Source organism: Haplochromis burtoni, unplaced genomic scaffold (genome assembly GCF_018398535.1).
Source record: "Haplochromis burtoni strain Fernald_Lab_line unplaced genomic scaffold, NCSU_Asbu1 Contig_207, whole genome shotgun sequence".
Classification (NCBI taxonomy): Eukaryota; Metazoa; Chordata; class Actinopteri; order Cichliformes; family Cichlidae; genus Haplochromis; species Haplochromis burtoni.
The window spans coordinates 593,425-610,343 of record NW_024582568.1 but is presented as its reverse complement, the minus strand read 5'-3'; the positions used below and the strand labels follow the sequence as shown (position 1 = coordinate 610,343).

The 16,919-nt window shown below is 37.5% G+C and overlaps 1 protein-coding gene across 3 annotated transcripts in view; it reads right to left on the bottom strand.

The window, feature by feature from the left end:
• The window catches only part of tasp1 (taspase, threonine aspartase, 1), a 29,713-nt gene extending 13,520 nt beyond the window's left edge, over positions 1–16,193 (bottom strand). Inside the window, exons 1-10 of one of the 3 annotated variants that reach the window (XM_042226350.1) lie at positions 15,998–16,193; positions 15,288–15,453; positions 15,027–15,094; positions 13,401–13,469; positions 11,095–11,215; positions 10,260–10,344; positions 10,104–10,183; positions 9,837–9,943; positions 6,042–6,161; positions 3,352–3,430 (exon numbers count right to left, since the gene is read on the bottom strand). In XM_042226350.1, coding sequence (XP_042082284.1) covers positions 3,352–3,430; positions 6,042–6,161; positions 9,837–9,943; positions 10,104–10,183; positions 10,260–10,344; positions 11,095–11,215; positions 13,401–13,469; positions 15,027–15,094; positions 15,288–15,450 — 892 coding nt within the window. In that variant the 5' untranslated portion in view covers positions 15,451–15,453; positions 15,998–16,193. Of the gene's footprint in view, positions 1–3,351; positions 3,431–6,041; positions 6,162–9,836; positions 9,944–10,103; positions 10,184–10,259; positions 10,345–11,094; positions 11,216–13,400; positions 13,470–15,026; positions 15,095–15,287; positions 15,493–15,997 lie in introns of all 3 variants that reach the window. The other 2 variants (XM_005936320.3, XM_042226349.1) reach the window with 2 other exon arrangements.
• Positions 16,194–16,919: the final 726 nt, after the last annotated feature.

Below are 16,919 nucleotides of genomic sequence, written 5' to 3'. Positions count from 1 at the left end.
CAGGAACCATAAAAGCATGGGCAGCTTGCTCAGTCTTTCACATTACCTTCGACCACTTCCAAGTCAAAACATAGCAGGTGTGCCTTTTTATATCAGAGATAATATGCTACTTATTCCTTAAAGAGCAAACATTAAATCCAACATATTGCTGTTTTTAAGGAAAAGACAGTTGCTGAATGCAAACTGCATGCTTACAATAAAGCCTTTCTCACATGTAAAGTTTGCACGTACCGGAGAACAAGACAAAAAAATCTTAAATTGTAAACAAAACACATCTGGCAAAGGCTCCTGTGAAAACCCATAAAGACTGAAGAATATGGCCTCATTGTTTCTGTAAACACAAATGAAGGCCCCATAAAAAACAGGTAACTACAACAGAACTGAATGCAGGTCAGTAACTGTGGAGAACAAACGCCCGGAGCAATTTGAAGTCCTTTTTTTAAGGCAAGTAGAAAACTATATTGGCAAAGTACTGTGCCTTTTGTGCTGTGTTTACCATAAACCCCCACGAGTCTAAAGGGAACTGGATATTATGGCAGCGCAAACACAGTTGAATTAGAACGACAGAAAGAAACCTAAAGCAGCAACTCAGCAGGAAAAACCCCCCAAAAAGACCAACAAATGTGGACACAGTATGTGACAGCCGACAGCGGCACGAGTAAACAGTAAACTTTGTGAGTTGTTGTCTCGCTGGCCGCAGCAAAGTAAAGGCCAGATGAAGCAATAAAACAAAGACACACATGAGCCGCATATTACAAAACTGACTACAGTGGAAGAGGTGGGAAGGAGAGAGGGCGGGTGCGTGGACGGGCAATGTGTTGGTGTGGTGGAGGGAAGAAAGGGACATTCGGGGTGAGGATCACACTCCTTGTGTCAGAATGGAAATGATTCTTTCTGTTTCTTTTTGATGGAAACATCTTTCATGTTAGGAAATGAAAGACAGGTGTTGTACTGGAACACACATTATGCTCTCTGAACCCATACGGCTCGCTCCTTTTTTTCACTCACTTCAAAGACAAAGCCACAATATAGGAAGACAGGGTGAGAATGCACACAGCGCAAATATCAAACATGCAGCCTACACTTGATCTTCTTGGATAATTAATGAACAACAGACCACTACCACAACAGTTGTCATATACTGCTTGTTTAATGTAAGAAATGCTGAACAGAGCTGCCGAAATGTATCTGGCCTATCACCTTTAACCTACAGACGACAAGGAAATGACAGATCCTCACCAAACCAGACTGGATGAAAAAGCATAAAGTCCTAAGCATGTCTTAAAATGAGTTAAATACACTTTCAGATGAACAACAACACATGAAACTTGTCAAATGTCTTTATTCATTTAACAAAAATGACACCAAAAGCATTTGTGAAAAACTAAGTAAATTGTTACTGCTTCTATAGGAATTAAGGTAGTGTGACAACTCTATAAAAGCAAAGGTTTTGGTAATTTGCTGGTCTGGAGCATTCAGGTGCATGTTAGCTCAATGCCAAGGAGGAAAGACATCAGCCATTATCTTAGAGAAGCAGCTGTTGCTCCCTATCAATCTGGGAAGGGTTATAAGGCCATTTCCAAACAATTTAAAGTCCATCATTCTACAGTGAGAAACTTTATTTACAAGTGGAAAACATTTGTGCCGATCTTCCCAGCAAATTTACCCCAAGGTCAAACCAAACTGCAAAAGCCCCAATGAAGCTACATCTCGGACTCTACAGGCCTCGGTTAGTATGTTAAATGTTAAAGTTCATAGCAATAAAATTAGGAAAAAAACTGAATAAGTGTGGCTTTGCAGAAGAAAGTCTCTTCTCTCTAAAAACAATGTGGCAACACAGTTTATATCTGAACAAAGACTTCTGGAACGATGTTCTTTGGACAGAACGAGACCAAGACGTCTGGACTTAATGCACAGCACCACATTTAGCAATAACCAAACGACGGTTATGATTCTGGCTATTTGCAGTCTTTGAGTCAACCATGAACTCTTCTGTATATCAAAGTATCTGGAGTCAAAGTGAGGCCATCTGTCCAACAGCTAAAACTTAACCCAAATTGGATATTGTGAGAAAACAGTGATTCCAAACACAGCAGCAAATCTACAACAGAACGGCTGAAAAAGAAAAGAATCAAGATGTTGCAATGGACCAGTCAAAGTCTGAACCTCAACCTGAATTAAATACTGTGCAAGGACCTTAAAAAAAAACAGTGGGAATGTCTGAAAAGCGTAAAAAGTGGCCAAAATGATCTCTACAACGATAAGAGACACTGATAAAAACAAACAGAAAATGATTACTTATAAGTTTCTAAGTTATTGCTGCTAAAGGTGGTTCTACAAGATACCAAATCATTTTGTGTGCGTGTGTTTTTCACACACTGCTTCTGCATTTTGGCTTCATTTTTGTTAAATAAAAAAATGACCCTGTGTGTGTATGTCATGGTTTGCAATTTATTTGATGTTGTATTTAAATAATTTTAGACCTGATAACCTGACAAGGACCAAATGATTTTTTTAAATTATATGCTGATAGAGAAAACCTCGAAAAAGCATTCATTTTCACATGACTGTTTGCTCCAATAAAAACCACCAGACAGCTAATAATTTAAGTGATTTACTCTGATTTTTGTTATGGTGAAATGTTCTAGATAACTGCAGAACTAACCACCCAAATCTTAAATTCTAGGGCTTTTGGAAAGCAGAAAGCATATTAGGCCATCCTGAACTACAATAATGATGTCAAGTAAAAGTCCTGTTGAGTGCTGCTCGACCACATAGTTTTTTGTTTGTTTGTTTGTTTGTTTGTGTATTTCAGTGATACATTGTACTTTAGTTTATTTAGATTTTTATATTATACATGTACTGTAAGTAAAAGCTCGCAGTACATGAAATGCAAAAGTTGATACTTGATTTAACTGCCAACTATTATACCAGTCAAGTTATGATCCAAATCTGGACAAGTACACTTTACAAATTCACCATTTTAACACTGCAATGCCCTTCCAGAAGCTCTCCTTCAATCATATCTACAACAGGTGTCCCATGTCACAAGTCACTGAAAATCCAAAGAGCTCTGCAATGCACCTGGCGTGCAGCTGACTAACACAGAATAGAGAAAGATGACTCAATCAGTTGAGGAAGTGACTGATGAGAAATCACTCAGCGGGAACAGTTGAAGGTCATCGGAAAGTATTATCAGGCTTTTTGAAGCCTGACTCGCTCGGACTGATTCATATCATCCTCAACAACAAAAGAGAGGCTAATAGTGAACCCAGAGTGAACAGAGTGGAAACAAACACACACAAATACACACAACTGTAAAAGTAGATTACAGAGAATGTGCTGGTTTACCTGAGGTACTCACTGCTGTAGAGTAAGAGTTCATATTACAGGCATTTTCAGCCCAGCAGCCACATCCATAGTGAGCAGCCTGAGAAATGGAAAACAAAAAAGACATCTTAGATGAAAAGGATTATTGCTTTTGCCTTGAAATAAGCAGAATAATTTCTTAAAGAGTAACTTTGGTTACTGGTTGGTTATAGCAGACTTATTTATATTTGCACATCTTTAACTAAAGCAGCATGCCAGGCTTTCTAGCTCTATTGCTCTGAGCTTCAGGTTTTCCTAACACTACAAGTGATAATTAGGTTGAGGCAGTAAATCCCACTGATTCATTCATTCTGTTCAGCCTCCACTGTTACATGGCTGTTTTTTCCCGTAAAGCCGCTTTTAATAGAAAATGACAACTTCCTTTGTTTCCTCGAAGTAAAAGTTCTTCAAAGAAAAGTTTTGAATTAACATTAAGTAGAGCCCAGACCACTAGTTGTTATTTTTGACTATCTCCATTAAAAAGTAAAATTTCAGCTCTGTTAATTACAGCTAGCAATGGGAGAAATAAAAGAAAGGGAACCAAACTCTGGGGGTCTTTACTGGCAACCGCTGCTTCCTGAAAAAGTCCAATCTGCTGCCCTTAACCCTTCATAAGGTGCACTGATCAGTTAGACTTATGGCCACTAGAGGGGATCAAAACTCACGTAACACACAACCCTGGCACACTGTTTTCCTCCTATGATTTTAGTGGATAGTGAGTTAACAAAGAACATACTACAGACGCGCCACCTCTCTACTGATAACACATTTCTGGTCAAGTCTAAAAAGCCCAGGGTGATTTTTTGCACTCCAACTCTATCCTTTTTGACTTTCCTCCAAAAGCAGGTTACATTTAAAGAGCATGTCCTTAATGGTTGCTGAGCTTTCAGTTTCATTATACCCAGATTCCCCACCAACTATGGGATTGGAATCTAATGCAAAAGCTAATATACAACTCTTTTTTAGCTCTGCTTTGGTCCCCACCAAAGTCGCCCAAAAATATCGGAGTTTAACGGTTGGAATTTTTTTAACAGCTTGCAGCAAATTTGAAGCAAAAATGACACTTTTTTTCAAGCAACACTGTTCTTCAGACAAAAAAAATACATACGCATGGAAAATTGACTGATTACAAAAAAATTAAACAAAAGCTGCAGAAACACACTGATGTCAAAAAGAGGAAAAAATGTCTATATGTTCACTGGCAAAACTATAGTACTGCTCTGTTGTTGTTTTTGGACAACTAAGAACAGACCACTAAGAATAATGTGACCTAGGTAGAGAAAAACAAAGAGTGAGGTTTTTTTGGCCACAGTGAGAGGAGACATGTTCAGCACAGAGCAAAGACAGACTTTCAAAAAGAAGAACTACATGCCAGCTGTAAAACATCGTGGTGTGAATGTGCTTTGATGCCCTTGGGACTGGACAGCTTGCAGGCATCGGTTTTACTATAAACCAGCATCGTATCAAAGAGTGCTTGAAGATAATGTGAGGCCATCTGTTCAAAAGTTGAAGTTAAAGCAAAGCTGGCTCTTCTAACAGAATAATGATCATAAGGGGTCTAACAGATTCACTGAGAAATGGGTCAAAAAGAAGAAATAGAAGGTTATGCAAACACCATCAAAGTCCAGATTTGAATCCCAATGAATTGGATGATTTTAAACAGGCACTACTTGCAAAAAAAAATTTAAAAAACAAACAAACAATAAAAACAAAATCTCTTCCAACTAAATGTTGAAAAGAAATTGGTGGTAAAATTACTTAAAACAATATCAATGACCAGTGGACATTTATGGAGAATTGAAGGAGGCACACTAGCTTTGAGACCAAGATTTACCCCTCCACGGAAGAATGTTACATTACAGCTTTTCAGCCTTTTTTTATATTAGTATATCACCTTTATTTGAAGAAAAGACGTCTGTATTAAAGCAGAGGAAAATGTTTGCCTGTTAAAGTCAAACAGGCATACGTCCATCCATTCTCTCCTGCTTAGCCTTGTCAGGGGCGCAATGGGGGGGATGGAGCCCATCCCAGCTACCATACGGTGAGAGGCAGGTTACACCCTGCACAGGTTGCCAGTCTGTCGCAGGGCTAACACAAGAGACAGACAACCATTCACACTCACATTCACACCTATGGACAATTTAGAAATACCAATTAACCTAACCCCACTAACTACATGTCTTTGGGAGGAAGCCCGAGTGCCTGGAGAGAATCCACGCAAACACGGGGAGAACATGCAAACTAAAAACAAATATTTCCAATGGATTTACTGACTTGCCACACATGAAACTGAAATTATCCCCAAGCCAGAGGCCCATAATTTGGAGCAAAAAAAAATAATTCTCCCTCTTTTAGATGGCAATAATTTGGATACGGACAGACATCTTTTGAGCTTCAATTACAGGCAGCAGCATAACATTAGCATTAAACGCAAACAGTATGTAGGTGCACAGTGCACTTATTTTGTTCTCTAAATAGAGCCCTGTATGCACGACATAGAAACGATATCTCACAATGTTGAAATATTTCACTACAGGAGAAATGATGTCTATAGTAATAACTGCATCAAATATAATTTTAGTTATCATTTAATTGAGTTACATTAAACATTTATTTAAAGACATTATCTGGACAAAGATATTGTAATAAAAAGAAGGAAAGGGCTACATTACCTGGCCAACCCTGCCGGGATGTTTCATAGCCAAACCTCCACTGGACACTGCTGCAGCTACATTCCCCTCCAGGTCCACAACAACAGCTCCAACTGTGTCGAGGCACCCTGAGCCATTTCCCTATATGACAGTAAAGGAAAAGAGTCACATGAACTGCAAAAAAGGAGCTAAGAAATTCAAAAGGTCATTTTCAAATGACAATTTTAAGTAACTATAACTATAAGAGGTGGCAAAATGAAAAAACAAAAAAACATCACCTTCTGAACTTGAGATGTTAACTTTTGACTAACAATCACACTAGTAGGTGAAGGAACCTCTGTATGCATCTGTTTGCTTGTACCGTCTTCACAACATTAATTCGCACCTCTTAAGTCCAGTCCTGAAGAAGTGACAGTGTCAATGAGCTGTTCTCCTATTTTTTGTTAAAAACTGTTTTCTATTAGGCTTTTTTAACCACCATTTCAGTAAATATTAGTACCTTGCAATAATGTGTTTTTAGGGCACGGCATAAAATGACCTAGGCTACACTTCCCTGCACATGTTGTGTTATCCACCAACACTCGTAAACTAACAAGCGTTTAGAAAACACATCAACAAATTTTAGCACCGCAGTAAAAGAATTTATAGGAAAAAAAATGAAAATGGAATATCACTACACTGTGCATGCTGGCACAGCTGCCTACTTGTCTATTTTAAAAGGGAACTGACTCCAAAATTAAGACAGCACTGCATGAAAATATGAACCACTCTTTCTTCACATTTCATAAAGATGTGCTGCTGGAATTCCAGTCCTGTTTTCTTCCTTGATTGCAGTTTGCTTTGGAAGTGACTTCCTTGTGAACCATCATGAGTCAGACTGCATGACTTTTACAGGGTAAATGTGCAAACTGGCATTATTACACATGATCACAACCCAGCTTCTACCAGAAACTGAAGATTACACCTTGGACTAAAAAGACAACAGTTAAAAAAACAAAACAATGGATCAGCTTGTCTCCTCTGCTTTCAGCTCTCCTAAATCACCCCTGGGACCTTAGCTCCAGAGGCCAAAAAGATCCAAGGCCAGCTATTTTCAAATGCTACAGACACCATCCTGTCATACATGATCATTGTATTTGAACCCCACAGTAAATGACGACCGTAACACTTGTGAACATCTTTGGAAAAATAACACTTAATCTCGCCATGAGGACACAGGTACCAACCCTGGAAAGATTTTACTGGCTGGCAAAAAGACAGAGCCATAAAGAAAAGGCCTTGCATGTAAATTAAAACCAGGCTGCAATAACATTCTTTGCTGAGATCCCTCTCTCATAAGTCATTCTTGATACATAATGTTATTTCCTATTAGCTGATTTTACATGTCAGTGGCAGAGGAAACATTAAAGATGAGGTAAAGTATATTAAAATTCTCAACATGGACCGTCCCCATCAGAGTACAAGCTATTTCCAGATCAGCTTTAACTGCACCAAATGGCCACTTATTAATCTTAAGTGTTTGCCATATGTAAGTTTTAAATAAACATAGCAGACAGATGAAAACTGGGTGACTCAATCTTTTAACTCTAATTAAGCAAACTAGCTATTTGACATAAAAATCAATCACCGAATCAAACCCCATTTGATCACGGCTAAGTCAACAAACAGCTGGTCCTAGATGTTAGTCTTTCATTTAATGGATATATCATTAATAAAGACGATTGATGTAACTGAACTAAATAAACCACAATAGAATTCAAAAACAGATCCAATGAAGCAAATCAGGCTGTGTCTGTTTACACGTTTTACTCCATTTAACACAAATCACATCTGAACCAAGATAAACTTTCCCACCCTCTTCTGTGCTGCTTCCTCTGCTCGTGAGTTTGGAGCAGAGGGAGTTAGCGTTTCAGCTCATCATGAGGCCACCCTTCAGCTGTGCTCCTAGGAGCCCTGAAAGTCAGCACTAACTCTCAACAATCTTTCCTGGAAATGTCCACACAGCTGTCTCGTAATGCAATTGTCTTTGATGCCCCGGGAAGAACATGAGAACTGAGAAAATGTATCTTTGTGTCAGGCATGAACAGCCCTTTTCAAAAACCGCCACAAATTCCCTATCGGACTGAAATCTGAGCTTTGACTCGGACGCCCCGCAACATTCACTTTGTCTTTAAACCACTTCCATGTAGCTTTCGCAGTGTGCTTCAAGAGACTGACTTGGTGAGAAACAGATCTTCTGCAAAGTAGCAGTTCTCTTGCAGACTGAGTCTGAATGTCCTCCAAGATTTCCCTTTTATCCTCTAGAAGCCTTCCAGGGCCTGCTGCCGAGAAGCATCCCCACATCATGATGCTTCACGATGGGGTGGCGTGTTTGCAGACGTGTTTGGTGTTTGGTGTCTGCCAAACACAGCATTGAGTCTGATGCCCGCAAAACTCTTTCTTAGACAATCCCTTCTGTTCTTCCACTTGACTTTTGAGTCTCCCACATGCCTTTGGGTAAACTTTAATTCAGACTGGCTTTGTTTGTGCTGCTGTCCCATTAGAACCTGGGCAACAGGTTCAGAGCAGTCACAGGTGTCTTAGTGGCATCTCACATTTGTCTCCTCCTTGTTAATCAGTTTATGACGACACATGCCATATATCCTCCGCTTCTTAAAGAACTCCTTCTTTAACTGCATTTTCTCAGAGCTGCTTGGAGTGTTTTATTTTCATGGTGTTATTGTAGCCAGGAATGCCAATTAACCTATGCCTGGACTGTCCAGATACAGAATGTCTATATTCTACAATCACATGAGACACATTCAGTGTACTCAGGTTACCTCCATTTAACTAATTGTGCGACTGCTAGCACCAACTGGCTGGATCTCAGTTGAAATAGGTCAGTCACTTTAAAGGGGGTGAAAATATTCAGTTATTTTACATCATGTGTTTTTAATAAATTAAAGAGGTGTTTTTGTAAATTCTCATAAAAAACAAAAAAGCCAAATTATAATGACCTTTTTTTTTTTAATGAACAAAAGGGGAAAATCTAAATAGGTAAACAGCTTTTATAGGAACTGTATATCTTATTGCATAACCTTTAATAACCTGAGTTTCTGACCACATCAATCACCACCAAAAACACAGACCAAGTGGAGTCATCATATGTGGAGTCATGCTGATTTCTAATTAAACCATTTAAGACTCAACTTTCTGCCGATATAATAATCACATGCACTTTTTTCTTGTCGTTTCTGCCCTTTCTAGCCTTTGTTAGTCTGAAGGTTTGGGTTTATCACATTAGGTTTCGTTCCAGTGCACAGTCCGAGTACTGCTTGCTCTGTTCAATGCTACAAACAGTTCCAAGTATATTGATTAGATGTTGCCTTTATAAGTTTATTTAACATTTCTAGCTGCTACATTTTTCAAATGTCTTATAAAATTCAGAATTATTCAGAAGGAATTTTGTGGATATGTGGCTGTTATCCCACTTTTGAAAGCTTTTATTTTGTTAAACTGCTACTTTTCTCTTACTTTTCCATCTGTCTTATTTTTTAAAGTCCCTGTTCCTTCCTGCCATCACTTTAAAACTGCTAGTGCTAAAGTCTGTATAACCTTGTTATTATAATGAATGCTACTTGTTCAGAGCATTTTGTTTGACATAAATGGTAAAACAGTCAAATCTGTGGAATGAAGAAAAGACAGTTTGATTGCTGAGAGGAAAAACTACCTGAATAAAAGCAAACTATCCATGCTGACTGTTAGAATGGATGTAACACAGCTGAGAAAGAATATACTTACTACTGTTTAAATTTTAACTGACAACATATCACTCACGTTTTCACTTGATTGTCGTCTTTTCTTTGTCTGATTATGTCCTGTGTCCATTTTCTCTGCCAGCTCCATCTTTCGCTTGTTCCTCTTGTATGCAGATAAACTGAACTCTGGGTGTGACAAAATAGGTTTTTTTTTCCTGCATCCACAGAAATTCAACCATGTTTTTCTAGATATTTTTAAATGCAAGTATTTTGAGGTCACTTTATAACTGCGGTTAATTCGCGTCTTGGATAATTTATGTTTGCGAATCAGTGCAAAAGTACTTACTGGTGGCCATTTTATCTGAAGGGCATGGTGGTATTCCATGGCTGACAGCCCAATCATGTGCTCCCCGCCCCACTAAAAAGCTGAGAAAACAACAATTAAATTAGGGGTGGACACCATCGCATTAACGCAAAGTTATTCATTAACCGCATTAATCACCAGGGTGGTATTCTGCCAGCTGAAAGTTTCCCTTTCTGTGCTTCACTCAGCAGACGGTTTGCAACCATTACTGGGTTCCTTATACCTGAAAGAAGAAGAATTTTTACAGGGCTTGCAGTTCACAGTAAGTGATGGTATTACTGTGTGAATAAATCAAGACACCAAAACTATTTTTTTATTTTTTTTAAACATCATATATCATTGTGACCCTTGAGGCAAATCAATAAAAAGACTAAACAGATTAGAAGATGAATATATATATTTTTACTTTGTAACATATTTTTGTTTTTGCTAGTAATCGTCACACATGTAGAGCTATGAATTCTGAATCTCTTTCAGCCCATTTAAACTCATTTTTTCAGAATTCCGAGACTTTATAAAAAGCACATGTTGGCTAGCTAAGCCAAATGCTTAACATCATGCAGACCTGGCTAAAAAAAACAAACAATCTGTTGTATTTTGGACTGCATGGTAAGTTTCAGTTTTCACACCTTATCTGTTGTTTGGAGTTCTTGCAAAAGCAGAAAAAAAGGAAGAAAAAAAAGCGTTTGCTGAAAGCCTTAAAGAAAAACACAGAATACAGTGATTGTATTAACATTAACATATTAAAAACACTTCCTGGTTGCCCTTCATCTAAAAAAAAAAAAATCAAAATGAGGTGATCCCACACTGGAATGATTAATGGTGCCAGCGGTTTTTAAATAGTAGAAAAGTCTGTCAGGAAAATATGACCTAGGTTCTTGTCTTACTGTCAATATGTCCAGGTGACTGAAGTGCATGTAGCACAATAATGTATGAGTATTATGCAAGTATCACCACACATGTAGTAACTCACCACTAAGAGCTCCTACGGCGCCAAAATGCAGAGACTTTCCATCCATGATACTTGCATCACACTCAATTTCCCCTGACAAATTAAGGTTGGAGCCCATGCCAGCATTTGTAAAAGGAGAGTCCTAAGGACAATTAAAAGAACAGAGTCCAGAATAAGACAGTGCCTGTCATGAACCGTGTTGTCAGTGTGAATATGATGAAGAAAATTTTTTCTTTTTTTTAAATCTTAACCACAAAAGAAAGCTTCATTCTTTGTTTTTTATGATCTTCAGTTGGTCATTGTAAGTCTATGTCACTTTGTCAAATCGTTCAGATTTAGCATGTTTACCACAGAGAAGGTTAGGCAACAACACTTACAAACACACGGATACTTTCCGATCAACCAAAAACCAACAATCAAAGAAAGATAATTAGCACCACTTTAAGTGTTATGAACCAAAAACCGCTGTTGTGAAACTTCTTTCTGTGACACAATAGCAATCAGACCCTGGAACACGCACACTGTTATTACTCTGCTGACTGTACATTTTGTGAGATTCTGGGGAAATGAGAATGATAAAGCAGACGCCTGTGTTTTTTCATACCATCCAATTATGATTTGTTTTTGAGGCCAATTCAGTGATTTCATTCTAGATTTACTTCTTAATAGCCTGCTTTCTAAGGAATTTCTTATGTATTCAGTTTCGCAAACACAAAAGGGTACGTCTATCTCAGCTAGCATGGAGAACTTACAAAAAATATTTTTTTAAATCAGAAAATAACAAGTATGTAATATGAAATATGGACACATCAAGAGGAAAGTGTTTCATTAAGAGTCAACTCATTTGGCCAAAGGACTGATGAGCTTATGCCGTGGCAAGACGGCCATTATCAATCATTCCATTCACAATTCACAAGAATCGCTACTCCTTTTACAGTATTGGTCAGAACTTGCACACAGTGGGTCTTCATCCAAACTGTACTCGAGGTTAAGTCCAGCAATTTGTAACTGCTGTTTCTGTCTTATGATGCACAGAAACTCTTCAAATAAACCATTCCTTTGCAAATGATCAGTTTGCAAAGGAAACAACTGCTCTTTCAAGATTTCTTTTAAATAAAAGGAAGGTTAGAAAGCAGCCTATAATTTGCTAAGAGAGCTAAAGTAATAACTTCAACTATTGTTGCCTTAAAAGCCTATAGTTCAGTTCATAAATACATTTATTCCAGACAGGCTATGCTCAATTATTAGAGGAAGTTTAACAAATAAATAATGCAAAATAAAAATACAGTTTTTAATATTTTGCCAGTTATTCAAAAACAGTCAGTACAGTTTGTGTAGCCACACTTCATTTATATAGAACAGCTGCTCTGAGCCTTAAAAGCAATCAAGCTGTAAGACTGTCTTTCACTGAAGCTCCAATCAAAGGCTTTCAAATGGATTTGAGAACAGCCCAAAAGACCATTATTTGAATGCATATAATGTATATTTATTAAGCTATATATACATTCTGCTTATTTTAGCTTTTTGTTTTACTACTTTAAAAAAAGCTTTTCTTCAAGTATATCTTAACTTCATCTTAATGGAGGATTGCCACAGCCAGCAAAGATTATGGTTATCTTAAATAATGCAAACTTGTATTACTGTTTAAAGAAAGTATTATCCAGACACTGTCAGTAAGACTGGGGGTTTATTTTAGTCCCTATTCAACACAAAAAGGTCCAGTTAGCTCATCCTCAGTGGTAGCACTTCATACCATCACACTTTACGCTTTAAAGTGCTGCCCTGCGGATATTAGTGATCCAAACTGGAGCCCATCCGTCTGGTCCATCAAGACTCACTTTCTTGCCATCTGACCATAAAATCTTTTAAAAGAAAATCTGTCGCTGAGTATTTCTTGGCCAGGTCTTACTAGTGTACTTCAAGTTACGAATTTTATTTAGTGGCAGTTGTGTTTCACCCTTCTTTCATTGGCCACATCTCCAAACACTTGAAACTTTGTACTTTCTCAACACTCCAGGGAGGGTATATTTCAAGAGTATGGTGGCAGTCAAATAGGTTCCCAGTGGACTTATTTAAAATTTGTCTTCTCCTGCCATTTTCTTGACACTGTTGTTAGTCTCAATAAGCATTTATTTGTGCAGTGGTCACCCCTCAATAGTCTGACTATTTCAAGAACCTGAAAGGCAAACCATTCCAGTGATCTGGGATTTCAAAGTTAACTTGTTTTTAAGGTGTATCTGGGACATAACATACTTGTAGATCTCGTGAAACTGAAAACTGTGTCAATATAAGTTAATTTTCTATCATCTGGATCAGAACCAACCAACCTCAAGTTCAACTAGTGCTGCAGCCACTGCCTCCACAGCAAGTGCCCCAGCTTTGAGCTGGTCAACAGCCTGCAAAAGAAACAAAACAGGTTTATAGTAAAAAACAGTAAATATATAACTAAACTCAGTTCATATGAACAATAATGTCAGTTATTTATATGAGCAAGACATTTTTTAATATCCCTGAAGCACCCAACTTAAAGCAATTATCAAATACACTTTGAATATAACCTAAAGAGATACAAAAAAAAAACCTCTACATTAACAGGTTTAGGTAAAAAGAGGCATAAAGGATGTAAACATTAGATTAAAAAGACTCACAACTTGTCTAAAAGTCACATTGCTTCAAAACTGGCAAAACTATGTTTTCGCAATTCATATTTTACTACTTAAAGAAACTATTAGGAATTTCATAATGGAAAAACACTGGCGACCACCAGCACTAACCCTCAGAGTCCCAGTAGACACACCTATGGGATCAATTTCAAAATTCTACATCATCTTGTTCTTAAGTTTTGGAATTCAGAAGTTTTTCAGAAAACTTAACCTCTGACTTATCTACTAAAAATTTCAAATTCATCTGAAATTTTTAGTAGATAAGTCCGCTCACCTGCCCAGTGAGATAATGACAATACTCCACAGGCCTGAGGGCTAAAAACTGCAGGCACATTATAACACATCACTCTTTCTAATCTAAGTGTGTGTGACAATATCTCTGTCACATGACACATCATTTTCGTTTGATGAAGAATGCGTTTGATTAGATAAATGCTGTTTTTCACTTTGCCCCCATAAAATCAATCAAAAGATACACGTCTGTCTGTGTATGAGAGGAAAAGAACACAGACAGAATGCTAAAATCTTTTAACAAGGAAAGAAATTATCATTGGCATACAAGCAAAAGACTCATTTTCAAAGGGAACTGTTTCTGCATCGTGTTGAAACAAGCTTCTTATGCATCTACCGCTTTATTGTATTGCTTTGTTGTAACAGTGCTGGAAATAACCTGGGGCTCAATATTAAGGATGGAAGCACAATAAATATAACTCAACATAAGTAAAAGAGGGTGCTTTAGAATGCAAAACAACAAAGGCTTTCCCACTGTAAAATGAAATTAACACAGGCAAATAAAAACTGGAATGATTCTGTATGAGTACTACAGTCAAAACACAGAAAAATATGCGGAGACAGATGCTCTGAGAGACTCCCCATCTGACCAGAGAGAAACTGAGCAAACAAAAAATCCCAATAAATTGATTTTTAGGATGAAATGCTAAAAGTTTGGTAAACAATCTCAAACAGAAAACAACTAAGTCTATCTCTACATAAAGTAAATCAAGAGTAGAAAACCAGTAGTAAAAAAAATTGACTCTAAGGTGTCAACAAAATATGACTACCAACATATTTATTTACAGTTTAAAGTAAATGTACATGCAAATTAGGTCATTCTTTATAAAAAGCTACCTCAAATTATGGTCCATGTTGAGGTTATCTGTAATCAGCTAGTATTTTGCAGAATAGTGCCAAGTTATTTAGACAGAAGAAATACATTTACTAACATTGAACTGATTATGGGTAGCATAGCAAGTTTGCAGTTTGCTATAGCAGGCATAAAGGTAAACTTACTCGCTGGCAGGCTCTTTTGCATACATGCTTGTACTCCTTGGCCTTAGATTCTGAATGGTATCCTGCACCTAAAAGTAAATCGTTAAAGAAAAAGAACAAAAGAGGCTTTAAAAATACCATAGACGACCCCCTAAAACCACGAAATACTTTTGAGAAAAGAGAAAATGTGAGCAGGTGTTTTGTGAATATCATACAAAAAAAATATACTTGCATTTATATTTGTGCTTGATTCTGCCTGCTAATTATGGTATATATAGTTACCTGCATGCACTAAAACAAAGCCACCAACGCCATTTGGCTTTTGACTCTTGCTCGATTCCTGTTTTTTGGCCCATGAGTTGGTCAGTGGAGAGGAGGGCTGCTTCTCTTCAGCAGAATTCATTAGACTTTCCATAACCCCCGCATAATTTGTCAAGCCTATCATTGCCTATCACACAGTGGTAAGAAAATCATTTTCATCGCATACCTGGAAGAGGAAAGGACATTGTCATTTCTGTCTAATACGGCACTATGGAAAAGAGCCTCTTGTATACCAGCAAAGTAGCTCTAAACTACACAGATTTCCCATTGACTTAAAACTATAATTTCACGTGCACTGTATTCTTTTTAATGTTACTGTTTGCACATTTACAAAAAACAATCAACTTCGGGGATCATCCTGAATCGTCAGGGGCCAGAGGTGGATAAAAAAAAACACATTTCATGTACCCATTCTCACCCATGACATCACTCATCTCGTTAACGTAAGTTCACGTTATCAATAACTTTCAAAACAGTCGTTTCACTTAATGCAAAGCATGCCACTTTATGATTTACGTTGTTTTATAATAAAGAGGCGTTATTCCGTTTGTGTTACGTGCACGGTTGATAAGAAGGACACTGCAGACAAATAAGTTACTTCGAGTCAAGCTAGCAGTCTTGTGTTTTGCTTGTTAGCTCGCTAACACACCAATAAAACAATCCCGACTTACAACGTGCCCTTCTTTCCTGTAAGCGACACGACTGTCTGCTAATCACGACGTTCACCTGGCATATGTCTTACAGGCAAAAATGTAGCATGAATCAAACTGAAACAAACTTTACTGTCAGACAGTTTCACTCTGTGCTATCCACGGCTAGCTAGTTAGCTAAAGGATACACAAGTGCTTCCTGGTTCAGATACACGTTGCTAAGGAAGTACGTTCAGCGCAAACATTGGTACACGTGGATGAGACTCACTTTTAGAGGAATAAAGAGTAAACGCTGGTACTGATGTTGTGAACTTTGTGACAGCTTTAAAATAAAGGTAAATAAAGTCATCGCTGAATGCTTTTTTTTAAAAATTAATTTGACGTCAGTATTTTTTATCATTTGAAAAGCAAGAGCAATTTCAGTTCATTTAGCCTCTCATCCAATTCAGAAACTTCTGTTAAAACTAATTATTCTAATTCTCGCATGCGTTAACGTCCGCAACCTATGGTTAAGTGCCATTCACTCAACTGATTAGTTTTTGTGTATTATTATATTGTTTTTGTTGTTATTTGCCCATGTTATGTGCTTTTTCAGAATCTACCACTTCAGCAATACATAGATGAAGGAACTCTGTTATATCTTTGAGGTACTTGCTTGAAAAATCGTCGGATTTCCTTTAGTTGCAGAGCGTCTGGTTAAGGAAGAAGTTTATAACAATGTTGCTGTTGTTCCCCTATGAACTGATGTCCTTATAGTTTCTGCTGATGTATAATACAGGGAGTGCAGAATTATTAGGCAAGTTGTATTTTTGAGGAATAATTTTATTATTGAACAACAACCATGTTCTCAATGAACCCAAAAAACTCATTAATATCAAAGCTGAATGTTTTTGGAAGTAGTTTTTAGTTTTAGCTATTTTAGGGGGATATCTGTGTGTGCAGG